Source organism: Mastomys coucha, unplaced genomic scaffold (genome assembly GCF_008632895.1).
Source record: "Mastomys coucha isolate ucsf_1 unplaced genomic scaffold, UCSF_Mcou_1 pScaffold11, whole genome shotgun sequence".
NCBI lineage: Eukaryota > Metazoa > Chordata > Mammalia > Rodentia > Muridae > Mastomys > Mastomys coucha.
The window spans coordinates 27,330,334-27,355,826 of record NW_022196893.1 but is presented as its reverse complement, the minus strand read 5'-3'; the positions used below and the strand labels follow the sequence as shown (position 1 = coordinate 27,355,826).

Genomic DNA, 25,493 nt, shown 5'->3' with positions numbered 1-25,493 from the left:
AAAAGAAAAAAGAAATTATTAAGAAAAATAAAATGATTTTATATTCGAGAACAGATTTTAAAACATCCACCTAACAGAACTTTTGAAGTCAGAAGATAGGAAAACAGGAAGTACATAGCTACAGTACGTCTGGGCCTGGCAGCCATGGCACCAGGCAAACACCCTCAGACAAAACACACTTTTTTTTTCAAATAAAGCTGTCACTAGTTTAAGAATATAAGAGTTGGAAAATGTCCAGATCAAACATTTCCAAACACTTCAGAAATACCTGGATTCTTTAAAATGTAAAACAAAAACAACCTATAAAACTTTTTCTATAAAACACAAGTAAAAATCTTTTACATATATAACAGAAAAAAAAAGTTCCTGAAGGGTGGGTTTGAGACGTGGTCTCGATATGATGCTTTGATTGGATCTGTTCACATTCCTCTTGATTGAGGATCCTAAATTCTAGAATTACAATTTGCTACCATATGTGGCTCAACATCAGCATTTGAATAGACAGCTCTTCCATTCTAAAATATTCTAGAAACACCACTAATCATGGTGGGGTACATGAGAGTTACAAATGACTGAAACATTGATTCTCTGCAACATCCAGCACTGAACAACAATGTATGGCAGAGCACACGGAAGGCTCAGCTGCTTAGGGCGTGTGGCTGGGGCAGACACGAGGAGGGCATGAGTTCAAGTCCCAGGCATCAAAACATTTCCAAACACTTCAGAAATACCTGGATTCTTTAAAATGTAAAACATGGGGAGGAAGTCCACAAAACACAAGTAAAAATCTTTTACATATATAACAGAAAAAAAAAAGTTCCTGAAGGGTGGGTTTGAGACGTGGTCTCGATATGCTGCTTTGATTGGAACATAGCCATGCTGTCATGGAACTGTGCTCCCAGCACCGAGAAGGCACAGACAAGAGGATCATGGAGCCTGCTAGCCAACTAGTTTTGCCCACTCTGAGCTCAGGTTCAGTTAGAAATCCTGTCTCACAAAGCAAGATGGAAAGTGACTGGACTGAACTCTGCTACACAAACAGAAGAATATATAGATTATTTTTATGATTTTGATAAATGAAATTTCTCAAATATCTTAAAAAGCAGACAACTACCTAAGGATACAGGAACAGATTTCGGTGTTTCTGCACTCTAACAGTAACTGAAGGTGGAAGTCAAGTCTTACCAATACCAATAGTTAATTTTTTAGGTGTCTTTACCCAAACCTCCTGGATGGAAATAATTCTGAACTTAAACTCCTCAAGCTAAAATAATTTGGAATTTCTTAATCTGTTACTGAAGAATAATAGAAATCTCTCTGTATATATATTCTTACCAATAAACTTTGCTATCATACAACCAACACACACAAAGTCTCTTTAATCATTCGAGGTTTGGTAAAGACTCCTAAAGAGAGTGCAGGAGAAAATGGAGGACACTAAAGTCCAGATCCAGACAAAAGCTAGCGCGGTGGGGAAAGCTCTTTACAGCTGAGTCTGATAACTTGAGTTTTGATCACTGGGCTGTACATGGTAGAGAGGACTGACTGTTTCAATCTGTAATCTAACTACCACATGTGCCGTGGCAGATCCCTTTCAAAGACAGACAGTCAGACCAGATGAGTGGTCCATACCCATAACCCCATGGAGGGCAGGAGGCCTGTTTCATCTCATGTGTTTCAAACCAAGCTGGACGACCTCTAAGTATAGGACAACTGCTAAAACAAAACTATACCCACAGGTCTTAACATCTTCCTTCTCTATGCCCAGGGAGCTATATTATCTCAGGATAGGATCAGCAGTTTATTTTTAAGAATCTTGATTTAAAGTTTACTGAAGTGTGTCACTGGTTAACAAAGTAAAATTTGAGGCAACCATTTCTTTCTATTTTCAATTTAGAGAAAAGAGAGGATTCTTCTAGAAGGTTGTTAATGTCTTCTGCAGGGCTTCCATGGGGTAGTCTTTCTGTTAATGTTGTCAATGACTATAACTGCCATCCAAATGTCTGTTAGACTATGGAACATTTAGTCGACAATCATTACAACAGTAACTAGCTCTAAAACAGTACAATTCTATTAATTTTAATGAGTTGTCTTATAAAGGTTTTCATACATATTTGAGGTTAGGAAAGAGCTGAGTGTACAGTCATTTAATACTTGTCTAGCATGCACAAGGCCCAGCCTGCATTTGCTCATCAGCAATCTTCACCCGCTTATAGAAACCTTTAAAATCTATGCACAATTCGAACAAAAATATCAGTGTCAGTGTTGAATAATCCATGTTCAAAACAGAAACTTCTCAACATTTTCTGCTATTTAAAGTCACTGGGGAAAGAGTCAATAACCTTGGGAAAATTCAGGCGCCTTTTCTCTCAGCGTATGATAGTGATGTGTTTATGTGCATGTGGTGTATAGAGGTCTGAGGATGGTGCTAAAAATCACCATTATTCTTAGCCACTTAGACACTTTAGTCACTGACAAAGATGTAACTTTAATTTTTCAAAACCTAATTTTAATGATGGTTCTTAAATACTTTAACCTCCCTTGTAGCCCACCACTCACCAGAGGTAGTGGAAAAGAGAGGATATTGGGTGGGGGAGGGGGGCAGTTGGATGGGTGGGTGGACTTGTTTAGAAAGGTTCTTTGGAGCAACTCCCATCTGTGTTGTCTAAAAATCAACAGTTCAATTCATAGGTTAGAAGGCAGTAGTAGCACAATCCACTTGCAAACACATCACGGGTTCACCAGCAGTCCAGTTTGGTAGAGTCAAGATAGCAACCATGAATCAGCAGTGGTGGCAGGACCTAGGAGACAGCCAGGCCTCAGTCTCAGCATGAGTCAGCAGGAACACCAGTTCTTGGCTGTGTCTCTGTCAGCAAAGCAAGGATCAGGGAAGATTCAAGACCAACGTGGTTTAGCCAGCTCTACCAGTGAGCCAAGCTCAGCCTCCTTCACTGTCCCGTCGAGTCCTATTTATACCCTCCAAGCATCAGGTCTCCTCCATGGGTCTTCCTCAGCACGTGAGTCTGTCTCAGCTGACATCACTCTGCCAGTCAGCCCAAGTCCACAAAAGCAGCAAGAAGCTGAGGCATACCACCAGAAGATTCTTGGTGAGTTTCTCTCTGTGGAGTCCCGACAAATGGAGCTCAATTGTGCAGTGTAAGGCAGACCAATATGTGTGTGTTGTCAGCAAAGAATCCTTCATCATGTGTTCTTTCACATATTTGCTTTAGTAGAACATCCTTTCTCCTGTGTCTGCTTCAGTGAAATGTTCCTTCACAAGCCTTTCCCCGTGTCCACTTCAGGAAAGCACTCCTTCATGTGCTTGTCCCAGCAAAACCCCATCTAACACAACTGGCTCTCCAAAGAACCCTTAAGTTTCCACTTCAGCAAGAGCCTTTAAATTAAACCCAGAGCTTATCTAACATACCTATAAAGCCCATTGGTCTCCAGGGGCTGGGCAGCCATGTATTTATGTGGATTTCTGGGGAATCTAAACTCCTGCCTTCATGGTTGAAAGGCAAGCACTTTAACCACTGAGCTATCTTCCTGGCCCTGAATTTCCTATCTTGAAGATGAGACCTGACCTTGTTTTGTAGCATAGACAAGCTTCTGGCTCAGGGTCACCCTGACTTAGCCTGCTAGAGTTCTGGTGTGTGCTCCCCACATCTGGGATTGACCATGTGTGTGATACTAAAATAGGAACTCAGGCTTTCCCCTGTGCCAACCAAGGACTCTGACCTTGAATTCTTTATTTAGGTCTCATCCCTAAATAAAATTTTTGAAATTTATCATTAGATAATTTTTATTTTGACATAGGTTTTTCACAGATAGACAGACAGACAGACAGACAGACAGACAGACACACACACACACACACACACACACACACACACATAGACCCCACAAAACAAAACACAGTTTCCTCAACTTTCCTACTGACAATTTAAAGAGTCATCAGGGAAGGGCTTTTATATTGGTGATAACCACGGTCATTGGTATAATAGTCATCAAGTTGCAATATCTCTTCCTATAAAAATAAGAAGCACCTCAAAATTCCTAAACATTGTTTTGAAACACCATCTCTTTTCAGTGTGAACCATGTATTCTGCAATCTGAGGAGAAAGCTCCTAGTCGCTTCTTCTATAAGTATCCCGTATGAAGACTTTGTCAAATATGATACATCTAAGACAGCCATCATAACCAAGCAGATACATTACATCAAAAATGGGATGTTCTAACAGGTTGATGGATGGCTCTCAGCTATTTTTGCTTTAGCTTCTGAGTATATCTAGCTCCACCAGAATTTCAGCACATGCTTCCAAAAATGCCAAAAAAGCACATCACTCACAGGCAAAATGTCTTAGTTAGACAAAGTTAATCCATGTTAATTAGACAGATATAGGGAATATAATTTGTATAAGTAAAGAGAAGGTTGTGGTGACACACGGCTATAACCTCACACTTGGGAGACTGAGGCAGGACGAGAATAACTTTGAGTCAAGCAAGGCTGCAGAGCAAAACCCTGTCTCAAAACCAAAGCAATAAGAAGAGAGTTGTTGCTTTCTATTACTATGATAAAACACTATGACCAAAAGCAATGAGAAGGAGGGCTTACTTCAGCTTACAGCACGTAGTTCATCATTCATCAAGCCAAGGCAGCAAGCTGAAGGCAGTACGAACAGCACATATAAAAAGGTTTGCTTTGCATTCACTGTGCCTGCCCCACTGCGGTCGTTTAAAAAGGCAGCTAATGAAGCCTCTCCCAATGGAGCCCGGAGTTACTAAGAAGAGCCTCTACTCCTCCAGCTATTGAGTCATTGCGGAAGAAACAGAGGCAAATCTAACATGAATGAAAGTTTGGAAACAGACGAGAATAAAACAGAAGATGCTGCACTGCTGAAATCAAAAGGCTGCTGGTAGCGCTCAGCACTACAACTGATGACCGACTACAGAAATGCAGAACACAACTCTAGTTTTTGTAAATGCTTACCATCTTGATAAATACCTCTTGCTCTGAGTAGGCCAAATGCTAAAGACACCGAGACATGCTCATCTTCCCAGAACTCTTGAAAACTAGAACGCGCAGCAGCTCTAGTCCAATCTCTTTATAGAGTTTCAAGTTAACTATTTCCTAACACAAATCATCACTTTGCAGCTTAGACATTTCTGTAATGAGGCTACTTGAATGAAAAGTCTTTTAATATCATGCTAGAGATGGCAGGATTCACAACATTTCTGACATTCATTATGGACTGCAGTGACTTCAGGAAATGTAGCAGACTCCATGCAAAGGCTCCTGGCTTTCCTAACACTCTGTCCCTCTGAGCCTAGGGTTTGTTTTTTGTTTTTTGTTTAGTTTATAATCAGCTTGTCTCATCTTAAATAGACCTTCCCTCTTCTCATTGGCCTTTCAGGATAAATGTACTAATGATCACCTAATAAGAAAAATCAGTAAGAAATTTTACTTTAAAAAATTCCAAAACTTTCTTTAATAATCTGTGAAAGGTCTAAAGCTCGCTCATGTACACAGTAGGGATTAACTCCCTGGATGATGTCTACTTCCCACTTCAACCCTCTGAGCCTATGCCCAGCAAATCTCATGAAATTTACCTGACACACTGTGTTGCTGGTAATTGTAGGAAGATGGAATTGCACCAATAGGAAGCTGTGGCTTTGGATTGCCTGGTGGTACCTCATCATCATCTTCCCCAAAATGATGAACTTTCTCGTATTTTTCTAGATAACTGAAAGAGAAAGAGAGCAGAGCAAACACTGTTTAAATGTGTATATGTTACGTTTACACTTCCACCCCATGTTCTCTGGATCCCGAGGAGTGAGAGTACTATTCACAACCACAACCAAGCAGAGGAAAACCTTATGCTAGTAAGACGGTGGCCTCAGCTCATTAGGAACACTGCTGTAAACTCAATTCAAGTTAAAATAGCTTTTTTCTTTACAGAAAAGATCTTAGAACTCCAGAAAAAAAAAAAAAAGTACTTACAATACAAGTGCCAGTTGGTAAATAACAATATACTTTAGGTACTTTTTTTTTTAAATCAAATTATACAGTTGCTCCACAGCTGCCCTCCGATTGTAAGGTGGCCATGAGCCAGGGTAGTGAGCCAGGCTGCCTGGAAGATTAACGGGCTGGCTTGTTTGACATCACCTTGACACACGCTAGAGTCATCTGACATGGCTATACTCAATTAAGAAAACGCTTCCATAAGATCAGGCTGTAGGAAGCCTATAGGGCATTTTCTTAATTAGTGATTGATTGGGGAGTACCCAACCAATTGTGGGTGGGGACATCTTTGGGCTAAGCAGGCTGAGCAAACCAGGAGCAAGCCAGTAAGCAGCACCCTCCATAGCCTCTGCAGCAGCTCCTGCCTCAAGCTTTCTGCCCTGTTTTGAGTTTCTGTCCTGAGAATGATGAAGAGATATAAACCAAATAAAGCCTTTGTCCCAACACCTCCCCACAAAAAGAAAAACCTTGGAGTAATTAAAAGACAAGATTTAGGAATTAACAGTTATAGACATGCTAAGCCCAAGTTCTGCCACTTAGGACAAAAAAAAGATAATTCAACTAAGTCCCAATGACCTAGTCTGAAGCCCCAGCCAGCACTGAAATTTACCAGATGAAGCTGTGCTGAGGATTAAATGGCATCATGTGTTGAGTGTGCTGTACAAAGCTGTTAGCACCAAGAAAGGTAAACATGGCAGTAATGAAGTCTTTGTTGTAGGAACAAAAAAACTATCATACCAAAAAGGCTATGATAGTTCCAATAGCCAAATGAAAAGTCATGGACATTGCCGTTCCATATGAAGATAACTCTATGTGTTCTATCTTTTGCAATGATATAATGGGTTCCTATTAATAACTACAGAAGACTAATTTTGATTATTTTACAAGTTAACTTTTTTACCTGGAGTTAAATCATCAGACTTTTCAACTAACTATTAGTTTAGCAACTGTTCAGGAGAAAAATGATATAATTGGAAAGGTATTTTAGCAATGAAATGTAACTTTGATCTGGATGATATCCTTGATTCAAAGTAAATCTTTCTATTATTGTTAAAATAAAATCAAAAAGTGCTACTAGTTTACTATAAACACAAATGAAAAGACAATTCCTTGACCTTTAAGTCTATACACAGGCTCACTACATATTTCAATATATTTCTGTGAATATTTTTATTTATCAACATATTATAGCAATGCACTATTTTACCCAATTAATAGTAATTAAGTTCTTCAGTGAGGCATAAGCTACTTAATTTTACAGTTGCTATCACAAATCATGCTGCATCCATCTATTTATCTGTTTAACTATCTACTATCTATCTATCTATCATATTTATCTATCATTTATTTTATTTATTTCCTTTATTTGTAGAGGTTCATGACCATCTGTAGGCACATATGTGATGGATAAACATGCATGCAGGCAACACACATACACGTAACATACGATAAATACATTAAAAAACTTTTAAGAATGAACTAGATGGAAAATCATCACTAGTTCACACTCCTCTTAGGTCTTTCTGAAAGTGAGCGGTACTTTCATGGGATCAGCCTGTGTGTTAGAAAGATGCTCCCCTGTGACACACTCCCACCATAATAAATGACTTATGTCTCACAAGAGTCTCATGTTTTTAAAGTTCCTTCCCATGTAATCTAGCCACACTTCTGAAGTTGTACAAAAAGGTAGAAGCATACATAATAAAGTGTGACACTTTAATAAAACTGCCATTTTATTTCAATGAAGTTTTTCCTTGTTATATTCCTGCATCTGAATGAAACATTCTTTAAATGGCTGCAAAAGCAATTAATAATTCCTGCCTAGAGATGGGAAGGAGTTAAAGTGCCGCCTTCCACCTCTCCCAGGTTCTCCATCTACGCTCAGCAGCATAAGGAAAGTCCCTAGCTTGCAGCACTTCTTACTGCTGTAGGTTCAGCACCAAAGCTAAGACATGCACAGAGAGCTTCAATCTGATCCATGGATGCCCCAAGCAAGTAGTTAATAGTCTAAAGGAAGGAAGGAAGAAGGTCTGAGCATGAAGAGTGAGTCCCCTTGTAGCTTAAGTCCACAAAGGATTTAAGAGGCACATAAATCAAGTTTTTTGATCTCAGTGCAGCTACCACAGAAGAGAGAATATACATAAATTTAGACATAAACTAAGTCCTATGGTAAAATAACTAACTAACTGAACACCCCCAGATGCCATAGCAAGTGAGAATGGCAGTCATCTCTGACTAGGTTTTAGCTATTCATCTGGGTTCACAGCCAAGAGTGAACTGAGGTAACGTAGGATATTGTCACATGGCCATTCTATCAAAAGCCACTTATAAACTCACTGCAATCTAATCAAAATCCCCACCTCATTTTTTACAGAAATAGGAGGGAAGAAAAAAAACTATTCTGAAATTTATGTGGAACCAGAAAAGATCCTGGACAATAAAAGCAGACCTGGGCACACACACACAAGATATGCAGACTAATGAGACAAAATAGAAAACCTAAACATGAATACATGCAACTACATCCATCTGGTATTTTACAAAGATGCTAAAAACATATACTGGAGAAAAGACAGCATCATCAGCAAATGATGCTGGGAAAACTGAATGTGCACACAGAAAAGAATGAAATTAGACCTATATATAATGTATTGTACAAAAACTAACTCCAGATGAACCAAAGACCTGAATATGAAACACTGAAAGTTCTACAAAAATACTGCTGCCCTACCCCAATGTCACTTCCCAGGGGAGACAAGGTACGTTACATACCAAGCTGGGCTAGAAGAAGGGAAGCTTAACTGGGCACGGGGGTACATCACATACCAAGCTGGGCTAGAAGAAGGGAAGAGTAACTGGGCACGGGTGGGTGCAGTGCAGGATCTCAGTAAGCAATATGTGGATGGGAAAGAAAAAGAAAAGGAAAGAAAAGAAAAAAGTGAGGGGGAGGGAGGGAAGGAGAAAGGAAGGAAGGAAGGAAAAAAGGAAGGAAGGAAGGAAAAGACAGATTTGCACAGCCATATTGACTCACAATAGCTAGGGAATAGAACATAAATGCCTTCAACAGACTCACATGTAATGAAATGTGGTACATACAACACTATGGAATACTACTCAGTTATAAGGAAAAATAAAGCCACAAAATCTTCAGGCTAATGGGCAGAACTAAAAAGATCGTATTGAGGCAGACATTCCAGACCCAGAGACACAAATATCCCACGTTCACTCTCACTTTTGGTTCCTAACTTCAGATCCTTGGGTGAACATGCAACTTGGAATAACCGCACAAACTGAAAGTATAAAGTTGTTGGTCAGGTTTTTCTGACTTCCAAAACATTACAGGCCTCTGCTGCTGCCCCCTTAGGTGCCTCCCAGAGGTTGAAAGTAAGTAAGTCACTAATGCTGAAGACAGAACGTTCGTCTTTGAACACAGGATCTGGAAAATCTAAGCTGGATCTGACCTGAATCAAGCTTCCTTTCTGTTGTCTAACTTTCATAGTATCAGAAGGCGCCATGTCAACTTCAAAGAAGGCAAGCAACCAATAGCCATACCTAGCTACAACAGTGCCATGTGTCTCTTGGAGATAACCAACAGCTCTTTAACTGCGTGTGGTATATTTCTCTCTATGTCACAAAACACCTCATTAATGAAGATAAAAATACCAAATACTTCAGACAAAGGTCTTAGTGGAATTGAGCTAGCACTACCATGGAAGCCTCCTCCCTCAGGGTTTAACATTTATCAGAAGGTGCCAGGCAAGGAACATGAAGGAAAGAAGACAAGAAACGCTAGAAGCAAAGAGAACAGACAAGAGTGAGGAAGGCAGATGTGTGCAAGAGAAAGTAGAAAAAAAGACAGGAAGGAAGGAAACAGTAGAAGAGGGAGGTGCAGTAAAGGCCTGAGACTGGCATATGTGAGGCTCCGCTGGAAATGCAGTAGGAACTAGGGCGGCGCTGCAGTTAGCTGAATAAACTGCATGAATAGAGGAGCAGCAGGCGGGACACGGCGGGAAAGGTGGGTAGGGAAACACTAACTCCTGATTCATAGGTGTGCAGACCTCAGGGATGCAGACATGCTCCAGCACATGGCGAACAACTGTAGCATCTCCAGTGCCAGTATGAACTGACCAGTAAAATCAGAAGCAAGAGTAAACTAGGTATTTCCAGTAAGTTGAGAGATTCATCAATATTCTTTTAAACAATGGAAAAAGAAACTCAAGAGTACAAAGGCCCTGCCACCAATGGAAATAAATATTCTAGCAAAGTCAAATCAAACCATGTAGAAATGGACTATATAATCTTTTATGCATATTAACAAGATATAGCTACCTAGAGATGTCTCTTGCCCAAACCATTTAGGAAACAAACAAAGCAACAAAATCAAAGAGAAGACAAAAACCAACAGATAAACAAAAAAACAAAACCAGGGATGGAAGGGAAAGAGGCACTAGCTGGGAATAATTTAATATACTTTCAGCACTGTAGAGAATATTATTGTCATCTTGAAATTCACCACAAGGTAAATAAAAGTGGACAGTAGAGGTTAACCTAGGGATTGGAATGGCATTTCTATCAGAAATTTCATCTTCATTCCACAAAAGCAGTAAGTAATGTCACCAAACGAAGCTGACTTATAAACTGACTGCTGTCTACCACAGTCAGAAGAAATGACTCTGATTGTGTCTTGTAAATGTAATGACTTACATTGATAGTTACATCTTTATGTCTAATTCCTGAGACACAACATTTACCACATGCTACTCTAAATGAGATTATCTTATTCAATTGAATGTGTACTTAAATATTTAAAGAAACATTTTGAATATATTAACTACTTATTATGTGGCTCCAAAGTAGTAAAAACATAAATGAACAGCTGGAGACAGGGCTGAATCACTAAAAGCTCTTGTACTCTTCCAGGGTTTTGTCCGTAACCATCAGAGAAGGCAGATGATAACCACCTATAACTCATGCACGCACGCACGCATGCACACACGGACGAATAGTTCAAATAAATCTTGGGGCTCAAGTCTTGGCTTGGTGATTAAGGGCAATTCTTACAGAGGATCACAGTTCAGTCGTTGGCATCCACAAGGCAACTACAGTGGATTCAGCACTGGCTTCTGGCCTCCACAGGTACCAAGAACACATGCAGCACAGACACAAACATGCAGTTAAAACTCACACATAAAAAATTTTAAAGCTCTAAAAATTAAATTCAAATAATTTCTTTATAAAAAGGAATGAACTATCAATATTTATTTAATACATTTAAAAATAATCAGAAAAGACTGTACTTTTCCAGAAAACTATAAAATTCTATATCACAGTGGTGAATTAATATACAAATTATCTTTTCTTAAAGATTATTTACTTTATGTATGTGAGTACAATGTCAGTGTCTTCAGACACATTAGAAGAGGGCATCAGATCCCATTACAGATGGTTGTGAGCCACCATGTAGATACTGTTCAATAACTCAGGACCTCTGAAAGAATAGTCAGTGCTCTTAACCACTGAGCTATCTCTCTAGCCACGCACCTGTCTTTAAGAATAGAAAATCTAATAAAAACAAACCAAATATATATGTGTGTGTATGTGTGTATGTGTACCTTTCCACTAGTGTTCCATATTTTAGGTTTTTCAAAAGAGGTAATAAAAGACCAAATTACACACAAGGACTGGATCACACTCTAATTACACACAAGGACTGGATCACACTCTAATTACACACAAGGACTGGATCATACTCTAATTACACACAAGGACTGGATCATACTCTAAAGTAGTGGGGTGCTCACAGGAGGGATGGATGAAAAAGTCTGGGAAGATTTTTTTTTTAAAGTAACCATAAGATCTAAAATGGATATTTTTATTTCAAGAGATGGTAGAATAGGTCATTTACTTCTATCTTCTTATTGGGTAAAGCTAAAAATACATAATTATGTATTTAAAAAGACTTTCCCAGGCCAATGAAATGACTTGGTAGGTCAGATTACTTGCCAGCAAGATAACAACCTGAGTTCACTCCCTGGCAAGCTCATGATGGAGAGGACTGACTCCCTCGAGGGTTCTCTCATGTGGGCATCGTGGTGGATGTATGCTTGCTTGCTCCAGACACACATACAAAATAAATCAACAAAAAAACCAAAACAGAACAAAAGCACTGAAGGCTTGGAAGAAGAGTGACAACTGTGCCATATGGTGAGAAGACATAAACATGGCATTCAGGGCTCTATGGAACATGAAGGACTGTGGAGAAGGTGGTTGAAGCCACGTAGTATGACAAACCACCTAGAAAACTAAATGACAAACAAGCAAATAAAAGCAGCTATGGCTTTGATCAAGACCTAAAGAATTTCCCAGCAGCGCTGAAAGTAAACAAAAAGCTATGCAGGGCTGGGGACAGAGCCCTGTGGAAGAGTGTGCGGGCCCTACAGTCAGTCCCTACAGTCAGTCCCTACAGTCAGTCCCTACAGTCAGTCCCTACAGTCAGTTCCTACAGTCAGTCCCTACAGTCAGTCCCCCAGTGGTGATGAAAAGAGGGAGGAAGGGGACGCAAAGACTTCAGATGAATTTTGTGTTTCGAGGAGGCTAAGAAAATGTCAATCCTAAAGATTAACATGATTCTAGATCACCAATATCTCTAAATGCTTATAAGCGAGCAATTCAAAACAACAATTTAAAAAAAGACAACTCAGTCGAATGCCTAAGGAGTTTTCAAATATAATCAGAGAAAAGACAAAACAGGAAATATTAGGGGAAAAAATTGTGAAAATGTACTGAGGTGCTTCAGTTTGAACACATTAAATTCTTAGGCAATGCTAAGAAAAAGAAATCTCTCCCAGCCTATCTATCACACATGAGAGTAGGAAACCATAACAACCCAAAGAACCACTAAAGGCGATCCAAGAAAAAACATGTCTTCTCTTTACATTAACAAGGACAGAAGGTGCAGTAGATAGATGCACTAGAAACCATGGGAACCAGAGAGGAAAATCACACTTTCATTGTTTTAAAAAATTAACTCAGGTTTTTATCTGCACCTGGAGCTGATCCTGTGCCACAGCGTTCCTTACGAAAATACGGTGGGGAGAGAGTGGGTCTCCCAGGAGTTCTGAAAAGCCTATGAACATAGGCACCACCATTTCTGCTCAGAGGGACCCTCCTGGAGCCCTCAGGTCACAGGAACCTAGGAGCAGCCTGGGACTGCATCCTTCCGGTTTCCGTCTGTGCCCAGAGCTGATCCATAGCTGATCCTGTGCCACAGTGCTCCATACCCACATACCGCCGGGAGAGAGCTGGTCTCCCAGGAGTGCTGACTCACCTGTGAGCACAGGGAAGACCACCACTTCTGCTCAAATTCCTGGCCCAAGAGGGACACTCAAGAGCCATCAGAACACAGGAACCAAGGAACAGCCAGGGACAAGATCCTTCCAGTTTCTGTCTGTACCCCTGAGCTGACCCTGTGCCACAGCTGTCCATACCCAAATTCCTCCTGGAGAAATACTGGTCTCCCAGGAGTTCTGACACACAGGCTTGCAGGAGGGACAAGCCACAGCAAGAGACAGCAAGACTCGCTAACAACAGAGATAACCAGATGGTGAGAGGCAAGGGCAAGAACATAAACAAGAGAAACCAAGGCTACTTGGCATCATCAGAACCCAGTTCTCCAACCATAGGGAGCCCTGGATACCCCAACACACCAGAAAAGCAAGATTCTGACTTAAAAATCACATCTCATGATGATGATAGAGGACTTTAAGAAGGACCTGGGGCTGGAAAGGTGGCTCAGCGGTTAAGAGCACTGACTGCTCTTCCAAAGATCCTGAGTTCAAATCCCAGCAACCACATGGTGGCTCACAACCATCTGTAATGAGATCTGATGCCCTCTTCTGGTGCATCTGAAGACAGCTACAGTGTACATAGATATAATAATAAATAAATCTTTAAAAAAGGACATAAATAACTCCCTTAAGGAAATACAGGAGAACACAGGTAAACAGCTAGAAGAAGCCCTTGGAGAGGAAAGACAAAATCCCTTAAAGAATTACAGGAAAACACAACCAAACAGGTAAAGAAATTGAAAAAAACAAACAAACACATCCAGGATCTAAAAATGGAAATAGAAACAATAAAGAAATCACAAAGGGAGACAACTCTGGTGATAAAAAACCTAGGAAAGAGATCAGGAGTCATAGATGCAAGCATCACCAACAGAATACAAGAAATAGAAGAGAGAATCTCAGGGGCAGAAGATACCATAGAAAACATTCACATAACAGTCAAGGAAAATGCAAAAAGCAAAAAGGTCCTAACCCAAAACATCCAGGAAATCCAGGACACAATGAGAAGACCAAACCTAAGGATAATAGGTATAGAAGAGAGTGAAGACTCCCAACTTAAAGGGCCAGTAAATATCTTCAACAAAATTATAGAAGAAAACTTCCCTAATCTAGAGAAAGAGATGCCCATGAACATACAAGAAGCCTATAGAACTCCAAATAGACTGGACGAAAAAAGAAATTCCTCCTGTCACATAATAATCAAAACACCAAATGCACAAAACACAGAAAGAATTTTAAAAGCAGCAAGGGAAAAAGGGTCAAGTAACCTATAAAGGCAGGCCTATCAGAATTACACCAGACTTCTCACCAGAGACTATGAAAGCTAGAAGATCCTGGGCAGATGTCATACAACAAACCTGAAGAGAACACAAATGCCAGCCCAGGCTACTATACCCAGCAAAACTCTCAATTACCATAGATGGAGAAAACAAGATATTCCATGACAAAACAAAATTTACCCAGTACCTTTCCACAAATCCAGCCATACAATGGATAATAGATGGAAAATACCAAAACAAGGAGGGAAACCACACCCTAAAAAAAACAAGAAGGCAATCTTCTTTCAACAACCCCAAAAGAAGATAGCCACACAAACATAAAAATAACATCAAAAATAACAGGAAGCAACAATCACTATTCCTTAATATCTCTTAACATCAATGCACTCAAATCTCCAATAGAAAGACAGAGACTAACAGACAGGACATGGAAACAGGACCCAGCATTTTGTTGCCTTCAAGAAATGCACCTCAGTGACAGAGGAAGACACTACCTCAGAGTAAAAGGCTGGAAAACAATTTTCCAAGCAAATGGTCCCAAGAAACAAGCTGGAGTAGCCATTCCAATATTGAATAAAATCAACTTTCAACCAAAAGTTATCAAAAAGGATAAGGAAGGACACTTCATACTCATCAAAGGAAAAATCTACCAAGAAGAACTCTCAATTCCAAATGCAAGGGCACCACATTTATAAAAGAAACTCTACTAAAGCTCAAAGCACACATTGCACCTCACACGATAATAGTGGGAGACCTCAACATCTCATTCTCATCAGTGGACAGATCATGGAAACACAAACTAAACATAGACACATTGAAACTAACAGAAGTTATGAACTAAATGGATTTAATAGATATCTACAGAACATTTCATCCTAAAACAAAAGAATATACCTTCCTCAAAATTGACCATGTAATCAGTCACAAAACAGACCTCAATAGATACAAGAAGACTGAAATAAGCCCATGCATCCCATCAGATCACCATGCATTAAGGCTGGTCTTAAATACCAACAAAAACAACAGAAAGACCATATATATACATGGAAGCTGAACAACGCCCTACTCAATAACTTGGTCAAGGTAGAAATAAAAAAATTAAAGACTTTGTAGAATTTAATGAAAATGAAGGTACAACATACCCAAACTTATGGGTTACAATGAAAGCAGTGCCAAGAGGAAAAGTCAGTTCTGAATGCCTCCAAAAAGAAACTGAAGAGAGCTTACACCAGCATTTGACAGCACACCTGAAAGCTCTAGAACAAAAAGAAGCAAATACACCAAAGAAGAGTAGAGGGCAGGAAATAATCAAACTTAGGGCTGAAATCAGCCAAGTAAAAACAGAAAGAACTATACCAAGAATCAATAAAACCAGGAGCTGGTTTTTTGAGAAAATCAGCAAGATAGATAAATCCTTAGCCAGACTAACCAGAGGGCACAGAGACAGTATCCAAGTTAACAAAATCAGAAATGTAAAGGGAGATAGAACAATAGAAACTAAGGAAATAAAAGAAAATCATCAGATCCTACTACAAAAGCCTATATTCAACAAAACTGGAAAATCTGGATGAAATGGACAATTTCCTAGACAGATACCAAATACCAAAGTTAAATCAGGATCAGATAAACTATCTAAACAGTCCCATATCTCCTAAAGAAAGAGAAGTAGTCATTAATAATCTCCCAAGCAAAAAAAGCCCGGGACCAGATGGGTTTAGTGCAGAATTCTATCAGACCTTCAAAGAAGACCTGATACCAACACTCTTTAAACTATTCCACCAAATAGAAACAGAAGGAACACTACCCAATTCACTCTATGAAGCCATAGTTACGCTGATACCAAAACCTCACAAAAGACCCAACAAGATGGAAATGGAATGGTTTCTGTCTAATCAGGAACTTTTCACAATTTCCTTCCATAGAGGACTTCATAAGAGATTTTTCTTCTACTTCTATCATGTTTAATGTTCCAAATAGATTTTAAAAACTGGTTGAGTACATATTACTTTTAGCTTCAGAAGATATCATGTATGTTTAAGAGGCATTTTAAGTATTATAAATTATTTTGATGACTTAAAAAATGTCAATACTGAGTTGTACATTTTAAAATAAATTTTATTACTTTAATAAAAGTAAAAAAATTAAAATTAAAAATTAAAAAATTAACTCAAAATATAAAATTCAACATGGAAATTATGTCATTCCAAAGTAAAATGACTTGTAACAATTAAAAACTAATTTACCAAAGGTTTAGCCATAGTGATGGACCCAGCATACCTGTGATCCTAGCACATGGCTGGCAGAGAAGGACAGGAGGATGAGAAGCTGGAAGCCAGGGCAACACAGCAATGCTCCAGGCCAGCATGGGATTACTAGCCAGACCCTGCCTCATAAAACATATGAGGCAAGCCAAGCAAACAAAACAAAGTTTTGCCAAGCAAAACAAAAGTAACCGGGAATGCTTAAGGATATCTTAAAGGGGTTAGCATTTAGAATATATACATAAATGAAAACATTAAACACCAAACAAAAAAAGATCATCTACTCATCAAATGGGTAAAACAAAAGAACTGAAATGTTTTAGGTGTTTTTGTTTTTGTTTTTTGTTGCTGTTTGAGAGACAAATTCTCATGTAGCCCTGTTTGGCCTTGGATTCTCTCTCTCAGATAAAGAAAGATAACTCTGAATTCCAGTCCTTCTGCTTCTACTTTCCAAGTGTTGAGATTATTATACCCAAGGCTTATAATGACAGTTGTCAAACGTATTAGTGTGTGTGTGTGTGTGTGTGTGTGTGTGTGTGTGTCTGCCTTTCAAGAACAACGTATCTTCTGGGATTTATATACAGGCAAAACTAAAGATACCTGTGACACCTAAAATCTATAAGTCAGAGGCAGGGACTGCGACAAGAGTTTCAGTCTTTGAGTTCATGAAACAGGACAGAAGCACCAAGCATTCGATGTTAATAAGGATGAGCTCTATTATAATAAATTATAAACATATACTCAAGCATGATAGAAATAAATCTGCATTTAATTTAAATGAGGCAAAGAGAAAAAAGGAGATAAAAATTCAAATTAAAATATTAGATTTAAACCCAAATATATTGCTAGTTGTATAAGTATAGACTAAACTCTAGTTAAAAGAAACAAGTTTTCCAACTACATATTACATATGAACTACATACTATTTAGTTATATGCTACTTAGCCAGGAGATTACATTGAATTAAAGATAAGCTGAGAGAATTATGTTAATAGAAAACAAAGCAAAACAAAGCAGATATTAGCAAAATGCATAATGTCAGAGATAACATAAACTTTATAATAGTGTTGTTCATTTTCTCAACAAAAAGACCAATGTCCTAGGATATGCAGCTGTAAACTTTCACCTAACAAGGGCTTCAAAACATACAACAAAATCTGAACAAACTAAGTAAGATAGAAATATAATAAAATATTTCACTGATATCTATTCTGTTAACAAACACATGCTATAAACACACATGCTATAAATTTGTGCTCAGTATTTAATGCAGAACATATCTAAGTATATATACAACATATTATTCTTCCCAGACAGTGGCTATATTCTTCAAACTTAAATTACATGTACTATGGTCTCCAACAATACAAATTAGTTAGACAGCAATAATAAAATGACTGGGAAATCTCTTTGTGTTTGGAAAATAAGGAATGCAATTAGCCTAAGAACAAACAAATAATATAATGCAAAAAAAGGGCTCTCAACTCAATAACAAAAAAGATTGAAAATTTGTAACAACTATACCTGTACTTAACAAATGCGTAGTCTGAAAATCAAAGATGTGCTGAGAAGGCAGCTCAGTTTGTAAAATGGCTAACATATAAACACAAGGACATGAGTTCAGATCCAAACATCCATGTACAAGCTGGGCATACAGGCGTGGACATCTGTACGCACAGTGCTTGGGGGTGGGAGGAGGTAGTGCTCAGGGACCAGGAGCTCTCCAGAGCTCATTGGGAGGCAGCCTGATGAATTACTGAACTCTAGAACAGCAGTGACCAAGGAAAACCTATGACAGTTTCCTCTGGCCTTTACATGCCTGTACAGGTATACCATCCACAAACACACAAAGTATATTCACATGTACTATGCAAATATGTATATAACACAAGTAGACTAATGTACTAAAAGGAAAAGACAAAGATAAAAGCAGAAATAAGTGAAATACAAGATTATATATAAAAAGATGATGAACACAGTCCAAAGTATTTCTCAGTAAACATTTAACAAAACTGACTACCTCCTGAAAACCAACAGCTGGATAGACAGAATACTAAAGTAATATTAATATTGAAAAGGGGTATATCAGTCATAGCTCCTGTAGCCACAGTACCTGGCAAGGCCTAACTTTTATAATTATAAGCCTCCCCACCAAGAAAATTATATATGTTATAAATCTTTGCCAGTGGGAATCTATCTAATATGTAACATATATACATATATATATATACACATGTATATACATGTACATATATATGTTGTATATATACTTATACACACACACACACACATATATATATATATAAAGGAGAGAATAAGAGCTCACTATAACCCTACTTACTAAGACCTTAGAAGGGAAAAGGACAAATTATCTGTAACATAAAAGTAAATAAGCTACAGACAAAATGTGAGGACAAACACACACACACACACACACACACACACACACACACGCCAAGCATGCACACAAACACACACATTAAAATGGCATGAAACTATGTGTCTAGTTGTAAACCTGAGTTTTCCTCAATTTTAATTCAAATTAAAAAGTCCAATATGTTTGAAACCATTGCAAGGACACAGAAGCTGAATGCACCCATACAAAATGGTCAGATAGAGCCGTAAGTCAGAGGCACAAGGCAGGCAAAGTCCAGAAGCTGTTTCTTCACCCCACGTCTACAGCAACGCCTGGGCTACACTGCTGCACAGCAGCTAGGGTGGTCATCTTGGTCGTTCCTAGGAGTCTGTTCTAGTCAGTAATTTCTCCAATCAATACTTGTGCCATCAAGATCTGCACTCTGTTGATACTCTTGAGAAAAGGCAGGAAGGAACATTTTGAGTACTTCTTAGATACCAAGTAAGTACCTGCTGAGAAGACAGATCAAGTACTGAGTGAATGACATTTATTTTCTGCATTTAAAACTTTCTCACTTGCTAAAGATGTAGCTGAGCTAATGGAGCACTTGCTGAGCATGCACAATGCAGACATTTATTGGGTGTAGTGGTGCACACCTATAATCCCAGCACTTGAGATGTGGAGGTAAGAAGATCAGAGGTTCAAAGCCAGCCTAAGACACAATCTTTGGTTTGTCTAGTTTCTCCTGATAAGTCATGTTATTTGAGTCTTGTCTCCTATTAAGTGAATTTTAAATTTATAACATTTTAATGTGCCTCATTTTAGACAATGTAGGGAGATCTAAGTTTAACTCATTCATGAATAATAAAGGATACAGTCACTTTAACTTTTGGTATTTCATTCTTCATTGAAAATTAATACTATATAGAAATTCACACCGGGTGGTGGTGGCACACGCCTTTAATCCCAGCACTTGGGAGGCAGAGGCAGGCGGATTTCTGAGTTCGAGGCCAGCCTGGTCTACAGAGTGAGTTCCAGGACAGCCAGGAACCCTGTCTCTAAAAAACAAAAACAAACAAACAAAAAAAGAAATCCAATATCTACAGGCAAAATATTGTCAGAAAGATCCATTGCTTACAGATAAATATAATTAGATAGAAATGCAATGGGTTTTAAAAATTATGAATGTTTACATTTTTAAATATATTTGAGCTTTGTTTTGTCTAAGTATTGATAACTTTATACTCTCAAAATCAACAAAGTTCGAATTAAATAACAGAATACTTGAATATACTTACTTGTTTTACAAAAGAGGAATTTCCTATTAAATAATGAAATTGAACATCTGGATTAAAAGTCTAGCCTAATAACTGAGCACTAGCGTACCATGCACAGATTCTGGAGTCAATCCCTATACCACTTTAAAAAACATACTCATCGTCCATCTGCCTAGAGCCAAAGGATGAAAGGTATGAGAGATCAGAACAAGCAGGGGCCACCGTCTTCCCTAAGAGGATGGCAGTGTGGGAGTAGTAAACACTAAAAATTATTAAGAATGTGCATTTCACAGGCCTTTATTAGAGGCCACCCTTTAGTTTTCTCTATGAAAAACTTCTCACAGAGGCTGTGAAGACAGGCCTGGCCTATCTGTGTGCCCCATGAATGAGGGCTGACAGACTTTTTCCTTCCGCTAGGCTACCCTATGCAGGGAATTTATAATTACCATCACTTCAAGGAAACTCCACTCCAGCTGCAAAGACAGCGCAACAGCTGTGCCTCAGGAGGCTTTGCTCCTATCAAGATCACTCCAGGCAACACAGCATCAATGAACTCTGGGTGACCCTGTTCCCCTTGAAACTATTCTTAGTTAGGACAAATGTCTGATGGGGTGCGTCTTCCCAGTGAATCAGCAAACAGCTCACGATTGGTATGATGTGAGACTCATGACTGGCTTATAAGCAAAGCTTGTGAGTGGTGCATCTGAAAGGATTTTAGTGGGGAGCTGGAGGAACTGTAAGCCATGCACATGAAAGGCTGACTGTACAATTACTATGCCAGCACTGTTTCAGTCCCTTTCTAGCTAGATACGAAGCTTGTTACTCCTCTATGCTGGGTTTGTCTGAGACACTCCTTTGCCCATCATGTTGCAATGTTAGGCTTAATAAAGCCCCTGACTGGTCTTCAGCTGCCTACTTATCTTTTTTTCCTAGGGTGGGAAGCGGTGGTGACACTAAGAGAAAATCCTGGGCTTACAGACCCAGTCAGAAGCTGCCTCGAGAAGGCAGTTGGAAAGTGACTCCCAAGACTAAATGCCCACTGGACTCCTAAGGCTCATGTGTCCTCAGCTCAGTCAGGATTAAGGGCTCCATAGAGCTTCCAGGATCAGAGTCTATGCAAGTACCTAGACAGTGGGAGGTGACAAAGAGTTAAGCTAAGGAAGGCAAGTGGCTATGATGAGCCCAGCCACTAAAGAGTCCCCAGACAGCCACTAAGCAGACACAGCAAGGATCCCAGCATCTGAAGCTCACAGCTACCAAACCCAGCTACCATATGTAAAACTGTCAACTCCCAAGAGCCAAATTTGCTCTGACCTGACAACTAGATCTCTGTAAGTTTTAGAGCTCAGAGTGATACGCCGTGAGCCTCCGTGCTTCTCTAGCCCAGTCCTGGCACCTGGAAAGTCACAATGGTGACCCTGAGAGCAGTTTCTTGTCTATTTGCAACTTCTAGTAGAACAGAGCAAACAGATTTTCAGTCAGACACAAAAACAGGCCATAGGCTTTGCACATATATCCATTTCCCAAAATGGGAGGAAGAGTAACACATAGGAGTGGTGGAAGGCCAAGGCAGAAAGTTACCATTCACTCATACTGTAAAACCTGTTCTGCATTCAATTCTTATTTTAAAAGAAGAATACAAAGAAAGCCAGAATACAGATGATTTGTAAAACAACTGAATCTTCCTAGGAATAAGCCCCTGAGCATTTTTCCTGGGCACATGCCACCAGAAAAATGAAATTTAAACCTCACAAGTCTTTGTGTCTTAAGTGTGGGCATGTGACTAACTTTTGAGCACAACAGTCAATGGCAGTGGCAGGAACCTGCTTGTGAGACGGCTTGTATCTTCCTGTATCTTGTCTTTCCCATGCTATCCTAGGTGAAGCTGATACAGTCATCCAGGGTTGCTTAGCAGCCTCGGCAATGGAAATACCCATTGCATAGGCATGCGATAAAGGAGCGTGGACCCTGAGCACCGCACTCGGAAAGGAAGAGTTAGAGTTCACCATGAAGAGTGGACAAGAAGTCACAACAAGATGTGGATGACTGGAGCTGGGAAACAATGAAGCAAGCACTCCAACTCTAGGCTGGGTCACATCAGCTCCCCAAACCATCCACACAGTTGCTGCAGTTTGAAAAGAGAATATGAGATTTCTAAATTCGGAAATATAAAATTTGTATTTTTACTGAAATTTTATTATGTTATGGATTCAAAAGTTGAATGTTATAGTACAAAGATATTAAGTCATATTGCCAGTTCACAAAATTGTTCTCTGAAAACATCATCCAATGAAGTAGGAAAATAGTACCCAAACTGGCCACTCAGATCAAGGCAGCTCTGAAAGGAAAAGGGCTGCAGTAATGAAGAACACTGCTGAGGTAAACACATGGCGGATGGTTTCACACACAAGTGTAATTATTGTCACAGACGACGTCACCAAAACTGCCATCCACCTTGAGTGCCACTGTGACTGTAGTAAGTGCTGGCACTAACAGTCCCCAGTCCCACAGTCCCCACTGTGTGGTGCCGCAGCATGGGCCATCACTTAGACAAGACTTAGGCTTTTCAAAGTAGTCTTTGGAAAAGTCACATGATGTCCTTCTCTGAAAAGCCTTGTGAATTTAACAGCATCCTACCCCTTAAACCGTTCTATATGGAAATAAGCACATTTTATTCAAAAGCTGAGACAAAACAAAGATAAAAGATTTCAAGTTAAACCTATCATAAAGGAGGAGGTTCTGTTAACTTAATTGCCAGAGTGCTTATGAGCTATTAATAGTCTCTTAACAAATACAACAGTTGGATGCTGCTCTTGGCAACAGCCCACCTATCAAATGACATGCAGTGCCCCAGAGTATCAGTTAGTGACAACTGAACTGGAGGGTCAGCTTCACTCAGCGCCGAACAGAACATTGCTGTACAAAGCTTAAGTCAGTCTACAAACACTATGTATGAGAGAGCTAGTGACTCCCAGCTACTGAATTAACTCATATGAGCTTGGTCACAGCATTAGTGTAAGTGCACCAAGAAGGCACCACACAAACGCAATTCCATAATCCTCCCCCATAGGACCAAATGGAAGGAACCAATCCATCACCTGTCTTCTGAGCACCGTAAAATCTGCTAACAGAATATTCCCTCCTCAGAGGCAACTCTGCATTTGAAGCACTACTGTATCTTTGTACTATTTCCTCATGCTGAAAGTGGAACTTTATCTTCATTAAGCAATAACTCCAACCGCTGATCCTTATATCCTGAGAGTTTTTCCTTTTGTTGATATTTGATATAAATACCAACTCCTTTTGTGTGTGTGTGTGTAGGTGTGGGGTACTTCGCTTCTTTGACTTAGCATATGAGGTTTGTACATTCTGTTTTATGACTATTATATGTATACAGCACATTGCTTATCCACTCTTAAGCTGATGAGCATAGGAGTTAACACTGCCTATTGGCCACCGCTAAACACTCTTAGGAGCAATTTTAAATTCTTCTGAGTACTATCTAAAAATAGAAAAAGTGGGTCACATGGCAATTCTTTTTTGGAAAGCAGTTAAAAGAGTTTGTTTTGTTTGTTTTTTTTTTTCCTGATCAAGGCCCAATGTCTACTTAGGAGTCTGAGTATATATAGGGAGGGAACCCACCCCTCAAGGCCAGAATCTCGCCACCTCATCATTTTGCTGGTTGTCAGGAACTCATCCAAAAGAGTATTTTTTTTAAAATCATATCACTGTTGGTGAAAAAGAAAATCTGACCAAATAGTATTAATAAAAACTTCAGTGTTGCTTTAATAAGACGTAGAAAAATGAAAAGTGCGATCTCTTTTTGAAAGACTCTTGCATTCTTGCCATTTATATATATCAGAATATACATTTTAAAGCTTGGTTAAAGACTACGCTCAAGAATACATACTCCTTCTCTTTCCATGCACCTTTCTCAAGGACTCCTAAGAACAGGCAAGATTTGTCCCTTTACTAAAACCACCAAATGTGTGTTCTCTAGTAATGAATTAGGAAGAGAAAAGCTGCGTCTGGTATAGAAAAAACAAGGGCATTTATAAGCATGAATTATGATAACACATATTTACAAAAATTATAAATTTAAGGATTTTATAATATTCTTCCACAGAGCTATACAATATTTGGCATTTTAAAAAGTAGGTTAAAAATAACTTTTCTCTTTATATTCTTGAATTATTTTGTTGGATCTTTACATTAGGGTATTTAAAGAAAATAAAATACAAGACCTAGGTACCAGTAAATTATGTTAGTCTTCCTACCCACTGTGTCAAGGGCCTTATATTTAGACCATGCCAATCACAGTCAGTACTCTTTCAGGTCTCATAAGTTAGCAGATGAAAATAATTTTTCCTTCATACCATAGCAAGAGAAAAGGATTCTGTTGCTTCTTTAAACCACTCCAGTGATCCCTCCCGCCTTGTATACAGGAGGGAGAGGACGGTGGTGGTGGCTTGCTAGGTGTCAATGTTCAAGTTCACTATGAGGTCGGTTACCAAAACCTTTGAATAAGCGCAAGGCTGAAGATTAAAGAACTTAAATCATTTTCCTTAGTTCAAAGATAAGGATGCAACAGAAGCAGAATTCAAATGTCTGACTTTCCAGCTTTCACTCTTCTGCATTTCTCTACAGCTTGCTGCCCTCATCTTAGTTTCTATCATCTCTATTCCAAATGGAAATCTTTCATAATAAACTTTCTCATATTAATTACCCATACTAATATCTCACAGCAGGTTATACAAGATCCTATTGGTTCATCTACCTTTTTCATTCACACTTTAGTGCCTTTAGACTTAACGATCCTTCCTGAGTGCTGAGGAAGCAAGCAAGCGAGTCACTGTCCTGCTCCACTGGTGAGTACGGCTGCTGTCTGCGAGTCACTGTCCTGCTGCACTGGTGAGAATGGCTGCCGTCTGTGAGTCACTGTCCTGCTCCA

At 39.2% G+C, this 25,493-nt stretch overlaps 1 protein-coding gene across 2 annotated transcripts in view; it reads right to left on the bottom strand.

Annotated features, from left to right (window-relative positions):
* The window catches only part of Arid2 (AT-rich interaction domain 2), a 128,402-nt gene that overhangs the window by 59,166 nt on the left and 43,743 nt on the right, over positions 1 to 25,493 (bottom strand). For both annotated transcript variants that reach the window (XM_031353807.1, XM_031353799.1), the window contains exon 4: positions 5,611 to 5,744. In XM_031353807.1, the coding sequence (XP_031209667.1) occupies positions 5,611 to 5,744 (134 nt within the window). The remainder of the gene's footprint in view (positions 1 to 5,610; positions 5,745 to 25,493) is intronic.